Source organism: Gadus macrocephalus, chromosome 6, assembly GCF_031168955.1.
Source record: "Gadus macrocephalus chromosome 6, ASM3116895v1".
NCBI classification, from domain to species: domain Eukaryota; kingdom Metazoa; phylum Chordata; class Actinopteri; order Gadiformes; family Gadidae; genus Gadus; species Gadus macrocephalus.
The window spans coordinates 8,959,338-8,978,165 of record NC_082387.1 but is presented as its reverse complement, the minus strand read 5'-3'; the positions used below and the strand labels follow the sequence as shown (position 1 = coordinate 8,978,165).

Genomic DNA, 18,828 nt, shown 5'->3' with positions numbered 1-18,828 from the left:
ACCAAACATATAAGCCGTAAATACTATACATAGCCACAAGGGGAGCAAGACCTTATTGAAGGCGGCTCCACCACAGAAGGCATCACCTGAAGAAGCCGAAGCCACCACGCCCACTAGGCCACGCCCACTTGACGGTCCCTTACCTGTGCACACGAGGTGAAGGGCACAGAGATTTTCAGCGACACTCGCGAAGGGTCACGGGCCTCTGCCCGTGGCCCATAGAAGGCCAGAGATTTTCAGCGACACCCGCGGACAGCCACGGGCCTCTGCCCGTGGCTGAAAGTGGCCAGAGTTCAATAGGTAGACGACAGAGAGCCACCCGGGCCTTAGCCCGGGGGGCTTGAAGTAGATCACGGTATTTTCCTCTCACACGTGTTAGATTCAATTCCCTCCGTATAGCTTCACTTACCATGCCGAAACATGCCGACGACTTTATAATAAATGAAGTGAGTTCAAAGCAACCCGGGATTGGACAACTTTCTTCGAGAATATGCAATACTAACCCCTCTACCGTCTCAGCTACTTTTTACTGTCTATGCGCAGTGGAACAGTGATAATACAGCGCGGTTCGGTCCTGCACACGCCCGGACTCCCGTTACATCAGCAATCGTCATGATCTCTATAGTAACGCTGATCAAATTTTGTTTCATAGCCCGTTTACCTCCTTCCTCTTGTTCAGTTCCAGCTGCTCTGAGCGTAGTCTCCGCGAAAAGACTGTTGCATTTCAAATACAAAACATGTAGGCCTTAAGGTGCGGCCACACCAGACGCGTATCTCGTGTAATTTTTACGCGAGATACACGCGTAAAATGTTGCTTGACCATTTTGTGTCAAAAATGGTCGCATACGCGCCATACGCGCCTACGTCACTCGCCTAGATGAGTCCATGTCCATGCAAGTGAACGGAGCGTTCCCTCTTCGTCATAACTATCAAACCAAACATCCTTCACATTCACCGAGCGAACATTACGAAAGTAAAATGCACATTTCTCGCTAAAAATGCTTCCATAAACGCATTTAATGGCGTAACTATGTTACTATTTCCACCCAGAATAAAGATAGTTGTCGGCCGTGGCTGCGCTGGAGTCCGAGGTAGGAAACCCAAACGCTGCCGTGTTTTGGTGATAGAGTTTAGATCGGGTTAGATTAAATAATCTCGGATATAAATAACAATAATCGGGTTAAATAACTTCACATGGTGTGTCTGGTGTGTTTCCAGCATTCGTAGTGTTGATCAGCAGATATATAGTCCGCCAAGACGTTGAGGTTGCTTAGTAACCAGAGACTCTGTCCATGCAAGTGAACGGAGCGTTCCCTCTTCGTCATAACAATCAAACCAAACATCCTTCACATTCACCGAGCGAACATTATGAAAGTAAAATGCACATTTCTCGCTAGAAATGTTTCCATAAAAGCATTTAATGGCGTAACTATGTTACTATTTCCACACAGAATAAAGAAAGATGTCGGCCGTATGCTTCTGTCCAAGCTCACTACTCTCTGCCAGTGACGTCGGGTCAAGCTCAACGCTGATTGGGCAACACGGCTAATCGTCATGCGTATGAGCGTAAAAAGTTAAATTTTTTGAACTCTTGAAATGTACGCGATATACGCGATATACGCGCGTATAGTGCGTAAATATACGCGCCTCATACGCGCAATACGCGCGTAAAATTTTGCTTATACGCGGAAACCAATGGTTCCCTATGGAAAAAATGGCGATTTCATACGCGAAGTACGCGAGATACGCGTCTGGTGTGGCCGCACCTTTAGGCCTCTGCGTGCGATCTGTTTTCGTGGAGTCCGCGTTGCCCGGGCCGCGGTGCCCGTGGTTCCCGGGCCATTCATTCATTCGTTCACGGGGCATGGCGGGAGACGCGGGAGTGGTCGCGGTGCCCAAGGTCACGGGGCACGAACCATTTCTTCCTCAACTCCTCTCTCTCTCTCTCTCTCTCTCTCTCTCTCTCTCTCTCTCTCTCTCTCTCTCTCTCTCTCTCTCTCTCTCTCTCTCTCTGGAAGTTTAATTGCATGTCATGAATATTCATTAATATTTTTTTATTTTTTGTATCAAAAACGATGAACTGACAACTTTAAGCAATATAACACGAGTGTGAGTGGGGTTGTTAGTTTATTTATATTTTTTTATTGTGGGGGGGGGGGGGGGCGTCAGAGGATCAGGGTAAGGTCAGGGGGGCGTTTGCTCAAAAAAGGTTGAGAACCACTGATTTAGACTCTGTTCAAATCCCTTTACTTGATTAAAGCCATTTAGGCCTTTACGTCGTAAACTATGTGGCTTTACTAAAACATGTACTCAACCTCACTATGCACTAGAGCACTCACCGCATTTTCTACAGGAAATGCATTTTCCAGTTTGTACTGTAGGTGCCAAGACACGCCTCACTCGATCGCCTTACACTACGCTGGACACTCTGTGGATATCCGTGACCTGAAGCGTGTTGAAGAATGTGGCTTCTTAGTGAAGATCAAAGCCAGCCAGGCTTTGATCGTTCAGGGAGTATTTGCAGAGAAGCAACAGCGGATGTCCCCCATGCAGGCTCTACTTTACAAAGACAGCATGAAAAGATTGGACCAAGTGTGTGTCTCGATGCTTCCCAATCTTTGTTCAAATTCGGCGGCGGAGCAATGAATGCACACAGACTCTCCACAGAGTCTCGTCTCCCTGCAGAATACAGCACACAGCCCCGACGGTGGATTAAAGGCAGAACTCTCTGTTTACATGACAAAGACCTACGCCATCCGACTCCTCGCTCTTCTCTCCCGCTGACATCTCCTAATTATATTTTGGTCTCCAACTTTTTTTAAACTATTTCACGATTTGTGCGGAAGGAAAAACAAGGCTATATTCTTTACAAGGGGATGATGATGATGATGATGATGATGATGAATGAACTGGATAAAGGAGCAGCCATGGAGTCACTGCCTCAGACGGCTATTCATGTCCCTGGCGTGCATCATGCGGCGCGGCGGCCATGTCTGGAGGATCTATCGGCCCCGTGTTCTTTGAGTGGAAGCACCTGTGTACCTCTGTAGCTTGAAGGGAATATCAGACGCAGGGGGGTACATCGGTCCTCTTGCAACATCACATGTACCGTGTACGAAATGAGAGGTTGCAAGGAAAGCTACCGCAACTATCGTGCACAATACATAAAAGGCAACTGCAACTATCAGGACATCGGCTCGTCCCCTTGTCCTCTGGGAACCAAAAGATCACAGAAAGATCAAAGGATGAGATTCATAGATCAGCTAAGGCGTGACACAGGTCTCCAGTCTGCAGATGAAATACTCACACCTGCATGGCACGCCATTACCAATCTAGACCCCCGAGGAGACGCGACATGACTGACTTTCAACAGCACAGAGACGGGTCCGGGAGAAGGGTGAAGCGCAGCGACGGAGAAAAGTCAACGCCGGCTCTGCTCACACAGCGCCGTTCACAGGCCTCACCTCACGTGTCACCTCAACATCCTCAACGACACCCTCCCCGCTTACAGCCCTGGGGATGGAGGGTGGCAGGGAAAGAGGGAGGGAGGGAGGGAGGGAGGGAAAGAGGGAGGGAGGGGGGGAGGGAGGATGGGAAGGTGGGTGGGAGGGGGGGAGGGAGGGATGGAGGGAGAGAGGGAGGGGAGGAGAGACGGAGGGAGGGAAGGAGGAAAGATGGTAGGGGAATGGAGGGTGGGAAGAAGGGAGGGAGGGAGGGAGGGAGGGAGGGAGGGAGGGAGGGAGGGAGGGAGGGAGGGAGGGCGGGTGCGGCCACTCACAATGTTCATGAGCGTCAGGAGGTAGTTCTGCACGTGCTCCTTGCCGTGGAAGCGGACCACCGAGTCGTCCACGCCCAGGAGCACCTCGATGTTGTAGTCCTCCTCCCCGGCGTGGCGCCGGCTGCGAACCGTCTGGTTCACCTGCCTGGCCACGGCGTCTAGCGCGCCCGGCACGTCCATCTCTGTGGGGGGGGGGGGGGGAGCGTGCATTAGAGGGGTCGGGTAATGGAGGCAGGGCAGAGGGCCGAATGTGGGGGGGGGTCACAGTCCCCGAATGTTGAAAGGAGGTTATTAACAGCCGGCACCAGCACAGCTGATGCTGTTTATTTTTTCCTTTCAGCCGCCGAGCCACAGCTTTTACAGTGCGCTGTGAGTCCTGAATAGAAAATCTTAAGTAGGTGGATATCGAGATGGAAGGTGGGCAGATGGGGGGGGTGCAACGGATCACAAAACTCACGGTTCGGATCGTGTCACGTTTTTTGAGACAAGGGTCGGATAATTTTCGCTTCAACAACAACAAACAGGCATTATTCCTTCTTTTGAACATGGATAGTAAATAAAAAACAAACAAAAACGGTGTCCTAAGGAAGCACAGAGAACCGGGCGAAAAGAATACAACCAAACATACACAGCCCGTTTCCGCTTCCGGTTCGGTTTCTGTTTCAATGGGATTTACGAAACGCCAAATAAAACACGACAGAGACTGTATTTCGCTACGATACTTGATTAGGAACATCAACGAACACCACTAACCATTCGATGAGTTGCACAGTTCTGAAAACGAAGGTTTAGGGTTGTTTTAAGGACAGGTTTGTGAATGCCCAAAGCCAGCCATTCTGAAGCAGGCAGGGGTGAATCGAAATAAGCCAAATACCTGAGACAGGACCAATAGTCAACATTTCGGTGGGTCACTGTCAACCACTATATTTCATCCTAGATAAACCAGCAAGGGGGCTCAATGGGCTAAATACCGGAATTGTCCGTTAAACATGCGCTGATCACGTGAACGCACAACTTTTTTTCTTCTTTTTTTTTAATCAGCCGATCCGCGGATCACTTGCATCCCGAACCGTGAGGGGTGATCCGTACGTACGGGTAACCCGTGAACCGTTGCACCACTAGTGGGCAGACAGACAGAAAGACAGGCAGACAGAGGATGGATAGATAGACGCACAGACAGGCAGACAGACAGAGGATGGATGGATGGATATAGAGAGACATCATTCATTCTCAACAGTGGATTTCAGCTGGAACGTTTCTGGAAGTTAATATGGAAATTATGAAGGTGATATTGTAAGTGCTGTTTACAAAATGCATTACATAGAAATCCTACCTCAGAAGTTGCCCTAGCCATTTTCAAAAGACCTGACCTTTCTCTTCATGCAACTAACAAAACTTTCCATAACATTAACAGGTCGCACTTCAGAATAACTGCAACTTTGAAGCGTTAATAAACTACATCTGCAATGGTAGCCTACTTGAGGAATTGACAGCCTTGAAATGTTTCATAAAGAATTCTATAAATGCTTTATTTAATAAGGCATAGCTTGTCCTCTGAAGTGATTTTACATTGTCTGTAAAAAGACGCGGGAGGGAAATTATACATTTGTTGAAGGCGCCAAATAATTCCGTCATGACACAAGACACATACACACACGCACGCACACAGCCCCACACACAAACACCAACACACACACGCACACACACACACACACACACACACACACACACACACACACACACACACACACACACACACACACACACACACACACACACACACACTTCAGTCAATTCAACACTTCAGTCACAAGTCACAACACACACACCCACACATACAAACAGAAACTTGAGGTCTTCTGGCCACCGACAACGATAGCCATAAGATTGCAGGCCACAAATGAGAGTGAGGGCCTCCATTTTCATGCCTACAGTGACGCTCTGAGTAGAGAGAAAACAGCCAGTGATTGAGGAAGAGGAAGCAGCAGGCTAACATAAATAGGGGGAGAAATGGCCATGCCCCAGACCCTACAGTGTTGGGATTGTGAAGCACATTCCTCCTCCACGCCACCCCCACCATGACACTGGCATTCTTGTTGCGGAAGGCCGGGGTGACGCCCCCCCCTCCCTCACACACACACATACACACACCAAAACACATACACACCTGTACACTCACACACACAAACACATGCACACATAGACCTGAACACACACACACAAACCTTAACACACACACACCCACACACACACAAACACACAGACCATCATATACACCAAGTTATTATACACACACACACACACACAAACACCATACCTGAACACAAACACACACACACACACACACACACACACACACACACACACTTACAGACCAAGAGATACACACACAAATACACTCGTGTATACATATAGAAATAAACACACACATACACACACAGAACTGAACACGCGCAGACACACACCTCCAGAGTAAACAGGGCTCTCTGAGGTCCTCACTTCAAACGCAACAGGACTTCCCCTCAGTGCTGCCTGACAACACGGCTAGTGTGTGTGTGCGCGCGGTTGTGCATGTTTGTGCCTGCAAGTGCATGTGTGTGTTTGTGTATGTATATGCTGGTGATCATGTGTGTGTGTAAAGTGGGTGGGTGGGTTGGGCGGTGTGTCTATTTGCACAAGCGTGTGTGTGTGTGTGTGTGTGTGTGTTTGTGCGTGCGTGCGTGTGCAGACTGTGTGCATGCGTGTCTGTGTGTGTGTGTGTGTGCGTACATGTGTGTGTATGCGCGGGCGTATGCGTGCGTGCATGCGCGGGAGCGTGTGTGCGTGCGGTGTGTGTTCCGGGGGGCCGGCCGAGGGGTCCGTCATCTACCCCTCCCTTGACCCGCGCCTCCCCAGGCCCCAGGGAGCCGCGCCAGGCAGCAGTAGTACTCGCACCCCCCCCCCCCCCCCCCCCCGGCCGTGCTGCAACCACACGTGGCGAGGTGGCCAAGTGGCCGGCCAGAGGGGCTGCCAAACCCCACCGCGGCCCACCTCAGGCTAAAAATGGCAGGCAGGTATACGTCAACCGCCTACTCCCCACACACACACACACACACACACACACACACACACACACACACACACACACACACACACACACACACACACCGTTGGTCCCGAGTGGAAATGTACTGTGCATCCACTGTGACAGGGGGTGAGTATGTCCCCCCCCCATTTTGCACAAGGCAGCGACTCAAGCCTCCAGCGGCCTTATCGTCCAATGGAGTCAGAGTATAAAAGGGAGAGAAATGCCACACAAATGATTTCTTCGTGAGAAGCATACGAGTTCAAGGGGTTGGTGTATGTGGAAGATGACATTTGAACGTTTATTTATCAGAGGATGAAAAAAATAAAACACAACCTTCAATACAAAATGATGAAGGTTTGTGAGTCTCATAGACATTTGAGTGGGCTATGAATTCTTCGAAATCACTTATACTTCCCTCTGTGCCCTTTGTTCCCGCGGAGTAGGATGGCGTTGCCATGGTAAGGAGCCATGTGATGTCGGTCTATTCAATCGTCAATCTGGAAACGTATTTGATGCGGCGCTCTATGCCTTGTGTAAGTCTTTATTATCTTTCGTAAATAATTATTATTCAATGTGAGAGGATTTACTACGGCCATATGGAGGGTGGGTGCAGACAGATTATAGTAAGGTAAATTGGATTTGATATTTGTGCTACACTCAAATCTCCAAAAATCGATTAATTGTCTCTGTTTTCCTTGCAAGACGACCACACTAAGCTTTCAAAAATGCTGTTTTGTTTCCTGTGCCAAGAATTTTGGGAGGTTTAATTAAGGTGAAAGCATTTTCAAAACATCTTGAACCATTGTCACTTTTCTAATTTTGGAGTGGGCGAAGCGTCCGTATTCAATTCCAGAAAAATAAATAATTAAAATTTAAGATGTGTAATAATTTTATGAGTGGTGGGTGGCTTCAGAATAATCACCTCAAGACGCTTCCATCACTTATCTCTGCAATGTTGCAATTTGTAATATTCTGAAGCGCTTCGAACCACCGACACAAAACGTGTACGTTTGCAAATCAAATTATCTCTGGGTGACAATGTGTAAAAAAACAAAGAGCAGAACCACTAATCTGATCGAAAGTACCCTGCACCACGCCTGATCAAATCCCAGAGCGTTCACTTGTTCAGAGGTAGAGTCATTTCCTGGCTTGAAATAAGAGGTTTCTCTTGCATCCTCGCTTAGGCCTGACACCAAGTCCCTCTGGGCATCTGCTGAGAATACAACCACACATTGGAGAGGGTGTGACCCGCACACACTGCGCCCTCCTACACTCACCGTGTCACACTACTGATGAGTGTGAGAGAGAGGGAGAGGGAGAGAGAGAGAGAGAGAGAGAGAGAGAGAGAGGGAGAGGGAGAGGGAGAGGGAGAGGGAGAGAGGGGGGGGAGAGAGAGAGAGAGAGAGAGAGAGAGAGAGAGAGAGAGAGAGAGAGAGAGAGAGAGAGAGAGAGGAGGGAGAGAGAGAGGGAGGGAGAGAGAGAGGGAGAGAGAGAGAGAGAGAGAGAGAGAGAGAGCGCGCGTGCGCGACAGAGAGAGCGGGTGCGCGACAGAGAGAGCGCGTGCGTGCGAGAGAGAGAGAAGGGGGAGAGACAGAGTAAGAGAGGAAGGGCTGATTCAACCAACAACGACGGTCCTTGTTTAGTGTGTGGAGTTGCAGCACATAGCCGCAGCAGCAGTATAACTGAAGCTCCATTCATGGCAGCAGCAGTGTAGGCTAGTGTGGGAAAGATATAGCCATTGTAAATTCTTATTGGAAAGTTTGATGTGTATCTTAGAGGTGACCTCAAAGGCGACCTTGTCTTTAATAGTCCAATCGTTGTGTCAGGGAAGACGTGCATGTGTCTCAGCGGGATATTCCACTGGGAGGATGGGACTGCCCAACGAGGGACACCAAAGTACAGCCAGGCTTCTACAAGGGAAAGCCTATGATTTATAAAAAAAATTGTGGGGGACTGACTGAGTCTTCTGTGTGCAATTTGCTGTTAATGCTTTGCTTTCGACAAATGTTCTTATTATTTGTTTGATCACCCCTTTGTGTAATGGCACTGGCACTGTCCAGTCATTTTCTTTTTCGAGGTGGAGAACATTCGATTAGTCTGGAAGGGAACACAATACCAGGGATAATACTTAAAGTTTGGCAGCATTTTGAGGCTGATAAAGATGATCCATGAAGAGTCAAATGCAAACGATGGCAAAAGAAGCTGTAATATCATACCACTCAACTATAGTTGCATCTACTACTCTGTTCGGCTACTTTCATTTAAAAAAACAATGGCAGACACCTGTAGACCTGCCGAAGTTCAAATTGAGTTCAAAAATAGAACCTGATCCAAATATTTACAGAATGGCGATACATATCGAATCAGTACACAACATTTTTTTATATCAAATTCGTGAGGTCCCTGCTGATTCTCCCTGCTGATTGCATCGGGATTGAAATATCTTTCCAATAAAAAAATGATTCCTCTGTATAGGAATCATCAGAAACGGAAGGAGTAGTTGTTTACCCTTTAGATATGGATTGCATAATTCCCATGGCTATTTTTGAAAATATATTCATATTTCAACCCACATATTTTGTATGTGTGCAATTTGTCCTCAGGACAACAGCATTCTATGTGTCGTTTGGGTCAGAAAAAGTATCTGACCCAAGTATCTGCTTCGTAGCAGAAGAACAAATCATGTTCTTAATAGCCTTCAGACAACCATGCAGGAGTATTATAACACCACCTGAAGAACATGAATAATGAATAAAGGCATGAATAATGTTTGGAGGGGGAATGAACGGGCACCTGTGGAGCCAGATGCTCGACCAAGATGGAGAAAAAAAGAAGCAGAAGTTGTGAGTGGATTGTCCCAGGGTAGACAACTTCCAAGTCACCAGCAGGCAAAACAACCACTGGTAGACAGTTTGCTTCTCTTTATGTATTTGTGGAACATATAGTCACAGCTTCTGTTAAAACCCAAGGAAATGCATCAGAGTATAATCTTGGTGACCTCAGTTTGTCCGCAGATATTTGGTCAGCGATTGTACTTTAGGGACCGAATTAGTCATACGCCAAGCTCATATCATAATAATAAGAAACGGTTTCATCCTGCATCTATGTTGATCCTTGAGCATAATAGTTCAAATGAATCTGAAAATAAGACATCAATACAGATTGATGTGGGATGGGGAGGTTGGAAGGTTCACTTTGATGAATATATGAGATAATCAATAACTGCCCCGAGAAAGCACCAATCGTTATGGAGATCAATTTGTAATTATGCAAATGTACAAGATGTAAATAAAATTATATTTAATGTTAGTGTTTTGGATTATTTACTCTCACTTCAGATCAGCCTACCAGGGACTTAATTAAGGTCAAGGTCTTGACTGACTTAAGAGAAAATAAATATGAACACGTAATGGCTTTTTTGAACAACATTTACTGCTTCATAGAATCATATCGACACTGTCAGCCGGCTTGAAACGGTGCGTCTACCCGCCCTATCGATTGGGACGTTGGGCTGTTGCTGCAATGTCCAGACGGACTTCAAAGGAATTAGGTTACCTTGAATGAAAATAGATGATACTGGGGTCTTGGGGGATCTCCTTTGCGCTGGACAAGATAAAGGAACTGGATCCAAAGCAGCAGTGTTAATTACCGAGGGCTTGAGGACTCCTTGTGTCATGGCTTTCACTGCAAACATAGCTTTAAACCTTTTTTTTTTTTGCTGTAAGACACACACACGCACACACGCAATTGCCGCGCAATGTGTCGCTGACTATTAATAAATAAGTTCATGAAGAGCAACCCCTCTCCATTGCTTTGACACAATAATTGGAGAGGCTGAGTCTTTTCAGTACAAAATTGAGTTAGTTCTTTAATTATAACTTGTAGGCTGCTTCCTCGTTGATTGTGCTTTGGTAATTTTGTTTCAGTGCCATCTTGAGACAATTTGTGAAAGCGGCAATGGGCTCGGGTTTGAGGCTTGTTAAACAAAGAACTGCAGATCAATTTGGGAAGAAGAATATTTATTTGTTGTCTGAAGGGGCTTGCACACTGCCTGACCTACGCAAAACAACAACCACGGTGGATCAGTGGCCCACGAGCTAGTGATTGTTGGCTGTTGTCACATGAAGGAGGTTTATTTTGGCCAACATGTCAAGAGTTTTAAGCCTGGGCAAATGTTCTATAGTTGGGTGTTGCTGTTTGTTGGGTCAGCGGGAAAGCACCTTAAACCAGCCTGAAGTTTTGCCCTCTGGCACAGAACATGTCAGAACTGCTGCCTCACAGCGACAAGGTCCTGGGTTCAAATGCCAGGGGGGAGTGCCCTTCCTGTGAGTTTGTATGTTCAACCTGTTCACTTGGCTGTCCTCCCAACACTTGCTGACAGACAAGTTAAATTATTCTGACTGTGCCCTTGAGCAAGGTAGGTAGCAAATTAGATGTGAAGTCCCAGGTTCCAGGGAGCTGTCTAGTGCTTCTTTGCTGCCTTCGAAGTTAAGTCAATCAACTTAAAAAGTGATCGCTTTGTGCGCTGCCTTCCTAAATCCTCAGCTGGATCAGCTCTGCAAGGCTGGCAGTCATGATGGGCATGGCCAATGTCACAGAGTTGGCAATGAGACTTAAAGATTGTTCTTCTTAATACATGAATGAGAAGATGAAACTAGAATATAGAACTTATAGAAAAATAAAGTATATAGAGAGTTTCCAGCAGAGGGCTCATTATCCTCATCCTAACCTATATTGTATCTCAAGCCTACACCAGCCCTGTGCGCTGATTCACTTAAACTCTTAATCCATATATGTTTTCCATTTTGTTACTCATTGACCACGGCTATCCAAGAAGGCCCAGAGGCAGTGTCACATCCCAGAGAAGAGATCAGTCCATTGCAAAAAATGTCAGCACCCCTACAAACCAACACACACCTACACACCAACACACAAAGACACAAATATCCTTCAGTCCTATGGGACAGATCAGGCTTGCAGTCAGCCTGGCTTGTACACCCGAAGAAAGGAAGGGACAGGGCAACGAGCAGACCCCACAGCCATCCCCCTGGAGAGAGTCTGGGACTGTTTAGAGACAACAGATTGTTAGATACAGCCTGAACCTCTCCACAAGTTGTGGAGTAAAACAGCAAAGTTTTGAGATGAAATAGATTGAAACCGGTAGGCAGTTTCCATTTTATATGTTTTAGACAAAAAGATCATCGACACAAATGGCAAGGCAGTAGTTATACAACTCTCATGGATTTATTTTCAAAGTACTGCTTTGACGTTATCTGGTTATAAATGTGCTGCTTATACCATGGATTTCCACCAAAAAAACGGTAGTTTAGTAAGCCGTTTAAAACTATTACCCTTCATACCGATAGAGTGAATATTGTTCCTCTGTCTCTGCTCCTTGAGAAGCCTTTACACTTGAGGTCATTATTGTACGAGTGCGTTTGTGTGTGCGTGTGTGTACGTTAATTATTGAAGGTTGACCTGAAAGAAACATATTTCAATTTGGGTATATTTCGCATTTGTATTAACTTATGCAAGACGTGTAACCAGAATAGAATGGTGTTGAATAATGAAATAAAGATAAGTCAAAGTTCAGGTAGATGATTACGCACTCAAAGGGCACCACCTCGGTATGTAACCTGAGTGTATCCTCCATTAAAAGACCAAATTAAAGGTGAGAGGAGAGGCATGACCCCGGCTCACCTTCTAGCCCTGTGGAGTCCCATGTGTTTCCTCCCTGTGGTGGTTTTCCACACACACACACACACACACACACACACACACACACACACACACACACACACACACACACACACACACACACACACACACACACACACACACACACACACACACACACACACAGTGTGAATCAGAGGATAAATAAATTAATATGAATAAGTAAATCAATTGACTAAATCCCTATGGCAACAGGGAATCTTGGTTTCTGTTGACATTGCAGGTTCATTTACACTGTGACACCGTCACTGTTGCTTCTTTTCGGGCTACGGGTCGGGTTGCATCCTGCTAAGCACGTCTTAGCCATGCCTTAGCTGGCCCCACGGCCGCGGCGTCTAGCGCCCCCTATAGTTTCCTCCGGGGCCATTATCGCATCCGGAGATGGACCCCAACAGAGAGGTCATGTTTGCCCCTCTGCGTGATGGCCGGGTTGACTGTGCTCGACAGGAAAAGTCAAATTTAGACATTTGATATTGACACCGGCAGGCGATATAAAGTAAAGATAGTAAAGTTTGGAAGAGTTGTCAAGGTGTTTCCAGAATATCTGCTTTCACTCCCACATTCTCATGTCAACACTTTTACTACTGCTCCCAGTATCACTCCTAATACTACTACTAGTATCACTCATAGTACTGCTACTAGTATCACTCCTAGTACTGCTACTAGTATCACTCCTAGTACTGCTACTAGTATCACTCATAGTACTGCTACTAGTATCACTCCTAGTACTGCTACTAGTATCACTCCTAATACTACTACTAGTATCACTCCTAGTACTGCTACTAGTATCACTCCTAGTACTGCTACTAGTATCACTCATAGTACTGCTACTAGTATCACTCATAGTACTGCTCCTAGTATCACTCCTAGTACTGCTCCTAGTATCACTCCTAGTACTGCTACTAGTATCACTCCTAGTACTGCTCCTAGTATCACTCCTAATACTACTACTAGTATCACTCCTAGTACTGCTACTAGTATCACTCCTAGTACTGCTACTAGTATCACTCCTAGTACTGCTACTAGTATCACTCCTAATACTACTACTAGTATCACTCCTAGTACTGCTACTAGTATCACTCCTAGTACTGCTACTAGTATCACTCCTAGTACTGCTACTAGTATCACTCCTAGTACTGCTACTAGTATCACTCCTAATACTACTACTAGTATCACTCCTAGTACTGCTACTAGTATCACTCCTAGTACTGCTACTAGTATCACTCCTAGTACTGCTCCTAGTATCACTCCTAGTACTGCTCCTAGTATCACTCCTAGTACTGCCACTGCTCCTAATACTCCTTCTGCTCCTAGTAAAGCTCATAGTACTGCTACCAGTACTGCTACTGGTACAGCTACCAGTACTGCTACTGGTACAGCTACCTTTACTGCTACTAGTTCTGATACTAACTACAAAAACGTTATCACCACATAATTACACCGGACAGTTTATTTACTTCAAATACAAAACTATTAATATTCAAAAGAGAATAAAGATAATATAACTTTTGAAATGAAGCTCAGGTTAATGTTTTAAACAAACCTTGTTTCAGTTTGCTGGTCTGCATTATAAAACATTTAGTCTGAACATCAATAGACACAATAGCTCAAAGACAGCGTTATATTGGTGGTCCCCCCAACCCCCCTTATCTCATCCAGATGAAGGACCTGCCCCAAATCAACCATTCCTAACGGGGATAACACCTATTCTACCTTCATGCTCAGTGATTAGCTCTCTGATTACTGTATTAGGCGGCTTGGCTGCGGTGTAAATGTATGGCGTGTGGTTTAGGGCCGATTACACTGAGGGCTTAATAAACGGCTCCTATCTCCCTCCCTTTCCCTGGTGGAGGTGCCCCTTAGAGTAGTATTACACATCAGAGGGCTATTTCCATTGTTCTCTCCCCTCTGTTGAATGTTTTTAATTCTCCGCCAGCTTCTCCACCAAATTCCTCCATGTGCGGCGGGCCAAACTCTGCACATCTGTGTGACAAATATAAATCAACAGTTTTCCCTCACCATTTGGTATTTTCTCCTTCTCTCTCTCTTTCGCCCTCTAAATCTTCCATTCTCTCTCTCATTCTCTCACATTTCCTCACACTCCCTCGCATTCTCTCTCTCCTGTACTCTGTCTGCGTGTGGAAACACAAGCTCACCCTGGCAGCCCAGCTTGTTTTCCTGAGCCTCGCTACAATGCAGCTCTTGAAAAAGTCACCTCTACCTCTGTGGATGGTGTGTGTGTGTGTGTGTGTGTGTTTGTGTGTTTGTGTATGTGTGAGTGTGTGTATGTGTGAGTGTGTGTGTGTGTGTGTGTGTGTGTGTGTGTGTGTGTGTGTGTGTGTGTGTGTGTGTGTGTGTGTGTGTGTGTGTGTGTGTGTGTGTGTGTGTGTGTGTGTGTGTGCTACAGTGGGCAAAAGCAGGCAAAAACGGGAGAACCAGGGATTAGCTATTCGTTGTAAACTCCCATTTCGTCAGCATATGACAGCAAAGTCGTTCAGACGGATAGACTCATTATGTGTATGCGTGCTTGGTTTAACAGGCACACACACATACACACACACACACGCACACACAGACAGAAAAGCACCAACAAAGATATAACTAGGACTCTGATGGGACAAAAATTGTCTATTGCTTGAAAGCATGTGTTAAGGGAAATGTGCAGTAGGTTGACATAACAGTACTGATTAATGAGTTTGTGTTTGCGCTCATTTGTGTGTGTGTGTGTGTGTGTGTGTGTGTGTGTGTGTGTGTGTGTGTGTGTGTGTGTGCAAGCGTGTGCGTGTGCGTGTGTGTGTAATTTAATTGGTCACAGCCCTGCATGCACAGCCTTAATGAAAGACACGAGAGGAGGAGCATGAGCCTTTATCTGCTCACGATGGACTCCCTCCCATGACATCTCGACTCCGGCATCTTCAAATCACACATGCTGGCTAACACATTTCTGTTTTGGCTCAACTCAGCGACAGCCCCGCATTCAAACTCCTATTCGTATCCCCCCCCTAATATCTGAAGTGCCATCTTCAAATCAAAGGAAGGGTTGTCGTAAAAAGTCTGCCCACTCTCCCTGGTAAATCCTATCAAGGTTTCAACACGCAAGACACTCGGGTCGGCATTGTTGGGTTAGACACCTTGAGAAGCACTCACAAGGAATACAGGAGAACTTGTATGTGGTCAGGTCAGGATATCTGGCTTTCTGGTATTATTGTTCTGCAGTGGCATTTGGTGGCACAGCACACCACCAAATGCCACGGTTGGTGTGTTGTGCGTATTCGTTGTGTCAGGTCTTGTGAGAGCATATTAGACAAAATTCATGGCAAGCACTCTTTCCTCTTTGACAACAAAAGGGAAGATACCCAGATACTATTATTTGACATGACAACATAATCATAAAGATCCACGACGCAGAAATATGTGACAACATCAATATTATATGATATGTGGCAAGACATGTCATTTACTCATTTATATCGTATTCTCGGCTGCCATGCCGGTCTTTTTCCCTACAGGTGAAAGCCAGTGACTGACGGCAGAACAAAATTGGTTTCCAGCAAGGCAACTGCTGGATCGCGAGCTCTGAGTTTATTATTTATTTAAAAAATCACTTAGTTCCAGGCCTGATTCAATTTGTTCTTCTTGGTGTTATTTAATCTGCCCGGCAGTGCAAGTACTGTGTGTGTGTGTGTGTGTGTGTGTGTGTGTGTATGTATGTGTGTGCTTAAGTGTGTGTGTGTGTGCGTGTGTGTGTGTGTGTGTGTGTGTGTGTGTGTGTGTGTGTGTGTGTGTGTGTGTGTGTGTGTGTGTGTGTTTGCCTGTGGGTTATAGCTTGGAGACAAATTAACACATTGATATACAGTAACTAAGTGAAACGGCAACGTGAATTTCTTCTCCTTCTGTTTCCACCTCACACTTCAGTGTTAAGACTGCACAATTGGATGCGATTACAAATGTTCATCTTCCATATCACTGACCTATATTGAATAAATCATCCGTGTGAACCATTTCCCCGTTCCACATTGGGCTTTCAATCTTTCCTTTCTTTTGGTCTGCGTTGACCCTGTGAAAACACCTCTGGAGAAACACTATTCTGAAAGACGATCAGCACATATGAGCTTTCTGATTACACCTGTATATACAGGTGTAATCAAAAAGCTCATATTTGCTTTTCCTGGGGTCTTCTATCAAATAAAAACATTTCCATGGTTGTTTGACTTGAAGGAGTGTCTGCTTCCCCCTCAAACCCTGCTTAAACTATAACACCATGGAATAAGTAAAAACCGGCACTGGTTATTTATTCAGAAATATCTTTCTGTAAACAGCAGGATAATACTTTGTTTCACTCCAACCATAACAAACCCCATTCCCACAGAGATGCAGACAAGGCAACCTCGACAAACATCGACTGAGACGCAAGGTTAACTTTCTGCCTTTTGTTAAGTTGACAGTCAGTCACTCTGATTAAACCTTTCGTCATGCTTTGTTTCATTATTAACAGTTGTCTCTTGTTTTACATTCTCATGGTCTGCTTGCTTTCTTGCATTCTGTCTAGGAACCTGCTGGTTTCTCTCCCGTCTGAACTACACCCTGCCTCCGTCTCAGTAGATGCAATACCCTGCCTCCGTCTTATTAAGAGCTACACCCTCCTCCTTCTAAGTAGGAGCTACGTCTGCCTCCGTCTTATTAAGAGCTACACCCTCCTCCGTCTCAGTAGGAGCTACACCCTCCTGCGTCTTATTAAGAGCTACATACTCCTCCGTCTTATTAAGAGCTACACCCTCCTCCCTTTCAGTAGGAGCTACATCTTCCTCCGTCTTATGAAGAGCTACACCCTCCTCCTTCTCAGTAGGAGCTACACCCTCCTCCGTCTCAGTGGGGGCTACACCCTCCTCCGTCTCAGTGGGGGCTACACCCTCCTCCGTCTCAGTGGGGGCTACACCCTCCTCCGTCTCAGTGGGGGCTACACCCTGCCGCTATCTCCCTGAGGAAATACCCAATCAGAAGGCATGTCAATCACCCACACGCTCCTGCTGCCTCTTCCCGAGTTCGATCAAGAAGAAAAAGCCATTTGAATCTCTGTCGTATGTTTCCTATCCTCTCCATTTTCTCTTTTGATCCTTCTTTCTGGCTCCCCCCCGCTCTCTTTATGTCTCTGCCTCCACCACCCACTCTCTGCCTCCCCTCACTCCCTTCCTCTCATTCCTTCCCTCTCATGCCCTCTCTCTGCCTCTCTCTGCCTCTCTCTGCCTCTCTGAGTAGATGAAATCAAAGTCCCTCGGTGGCCTGGTTATCAGATACATTGAATTTGCTGTATTAACAAAAGGACAGCCAAGGGTATACTTATACAAAAAAAGTATCTGTTTTGGGGTGAAACACGCCAAACACACGTCAAAATGTCTCAGAGCGGCTCATTCTACTTCTAATGAGAAAAAAGAGACTATAACTGCTGAGAGATGAAAGAAGAGATAAAGTAAATAATAATAAAAAGTCATTTTCAGCCGAAACAATTCATATAGCAGCATCTCAAGAACAAGTTCTCAAGCTGAAGGATAGTACTCTGAACAAGGTGAAAACTCTCTTAAATCCCCTGAGCTTGTAATAAACCTGATGAGAACTCTGGGAAGTCCTAAGCCAACAATCTTAGCGGGCAGTTTAATTGCACTGCAGACAGTTTCCTCTGGCAGCACTCTCAGCTTGCAAAAAACGTGCAATTATCAAGGAGGTTAACAGGGACTTGACTGATGAATTATAAAAATGGAGCCATTAGGGTTTACATCTGGAAGGGATTCAGGGTCTGCTCTGCAAAATAATCATCGAGCTTGGTGCTCTGTATGAAATCTCTCTGTTTTTAAGACAATTCTTAGGACTGTCCTGAAGAACGTCTGTGTGCCAACGTGGCAAAGTGTGAGGTCTGTGATCTGTTTTATTTCATAGTGTGTTCCCACAGGGGCCTTTAGAATCCTCTGAATCCTGCTGAAACCCTTTTTGGTTGTCGATTGGGTCAATGTCACCCACCCCGGTCCCACTCCTCAGGACTCAATGTCCCAGCGCTACCACCACCAACGTCCCCACCACCATCAGCACCACCATCACCACCACCCCCAACGGCATGACATCCCCACCATCTGTGCTGACCATTAGAAGCCACGGAGGTGGGATTGAAGAAGAGCACGACTTTTCAGAGCCTAATTGTCAGAGCGTGGGTACCTGTGAAGTCCTTCAGAACCACTGGCAGGTGTGGTTGGATCTA

At 46.1% G+C, this 18,828-nt stretch overlaps 1 protein-coding gene across 1 annotated transcript in view; it reads right to left on the bottom strand.

Annotated features, from left to right (window-relative positions):
• The window catches only part of adamts3 (ADAM metallopeptidase with thrombospondin type 1 motif, 3), an 87,636-nt gene that overhangs the window by 46,700 nt on the left and 22,108 nt on the right, over positions 1-18,828 (bottom strand). Inside the window, 1 exon segment of the mRNA XM_060053462.1 lies at positions 3,734-3,960. Within this exon segment, the coding sequence (XP_059909445.1) occupies positions 3,734-3,960 (227 nt within the window).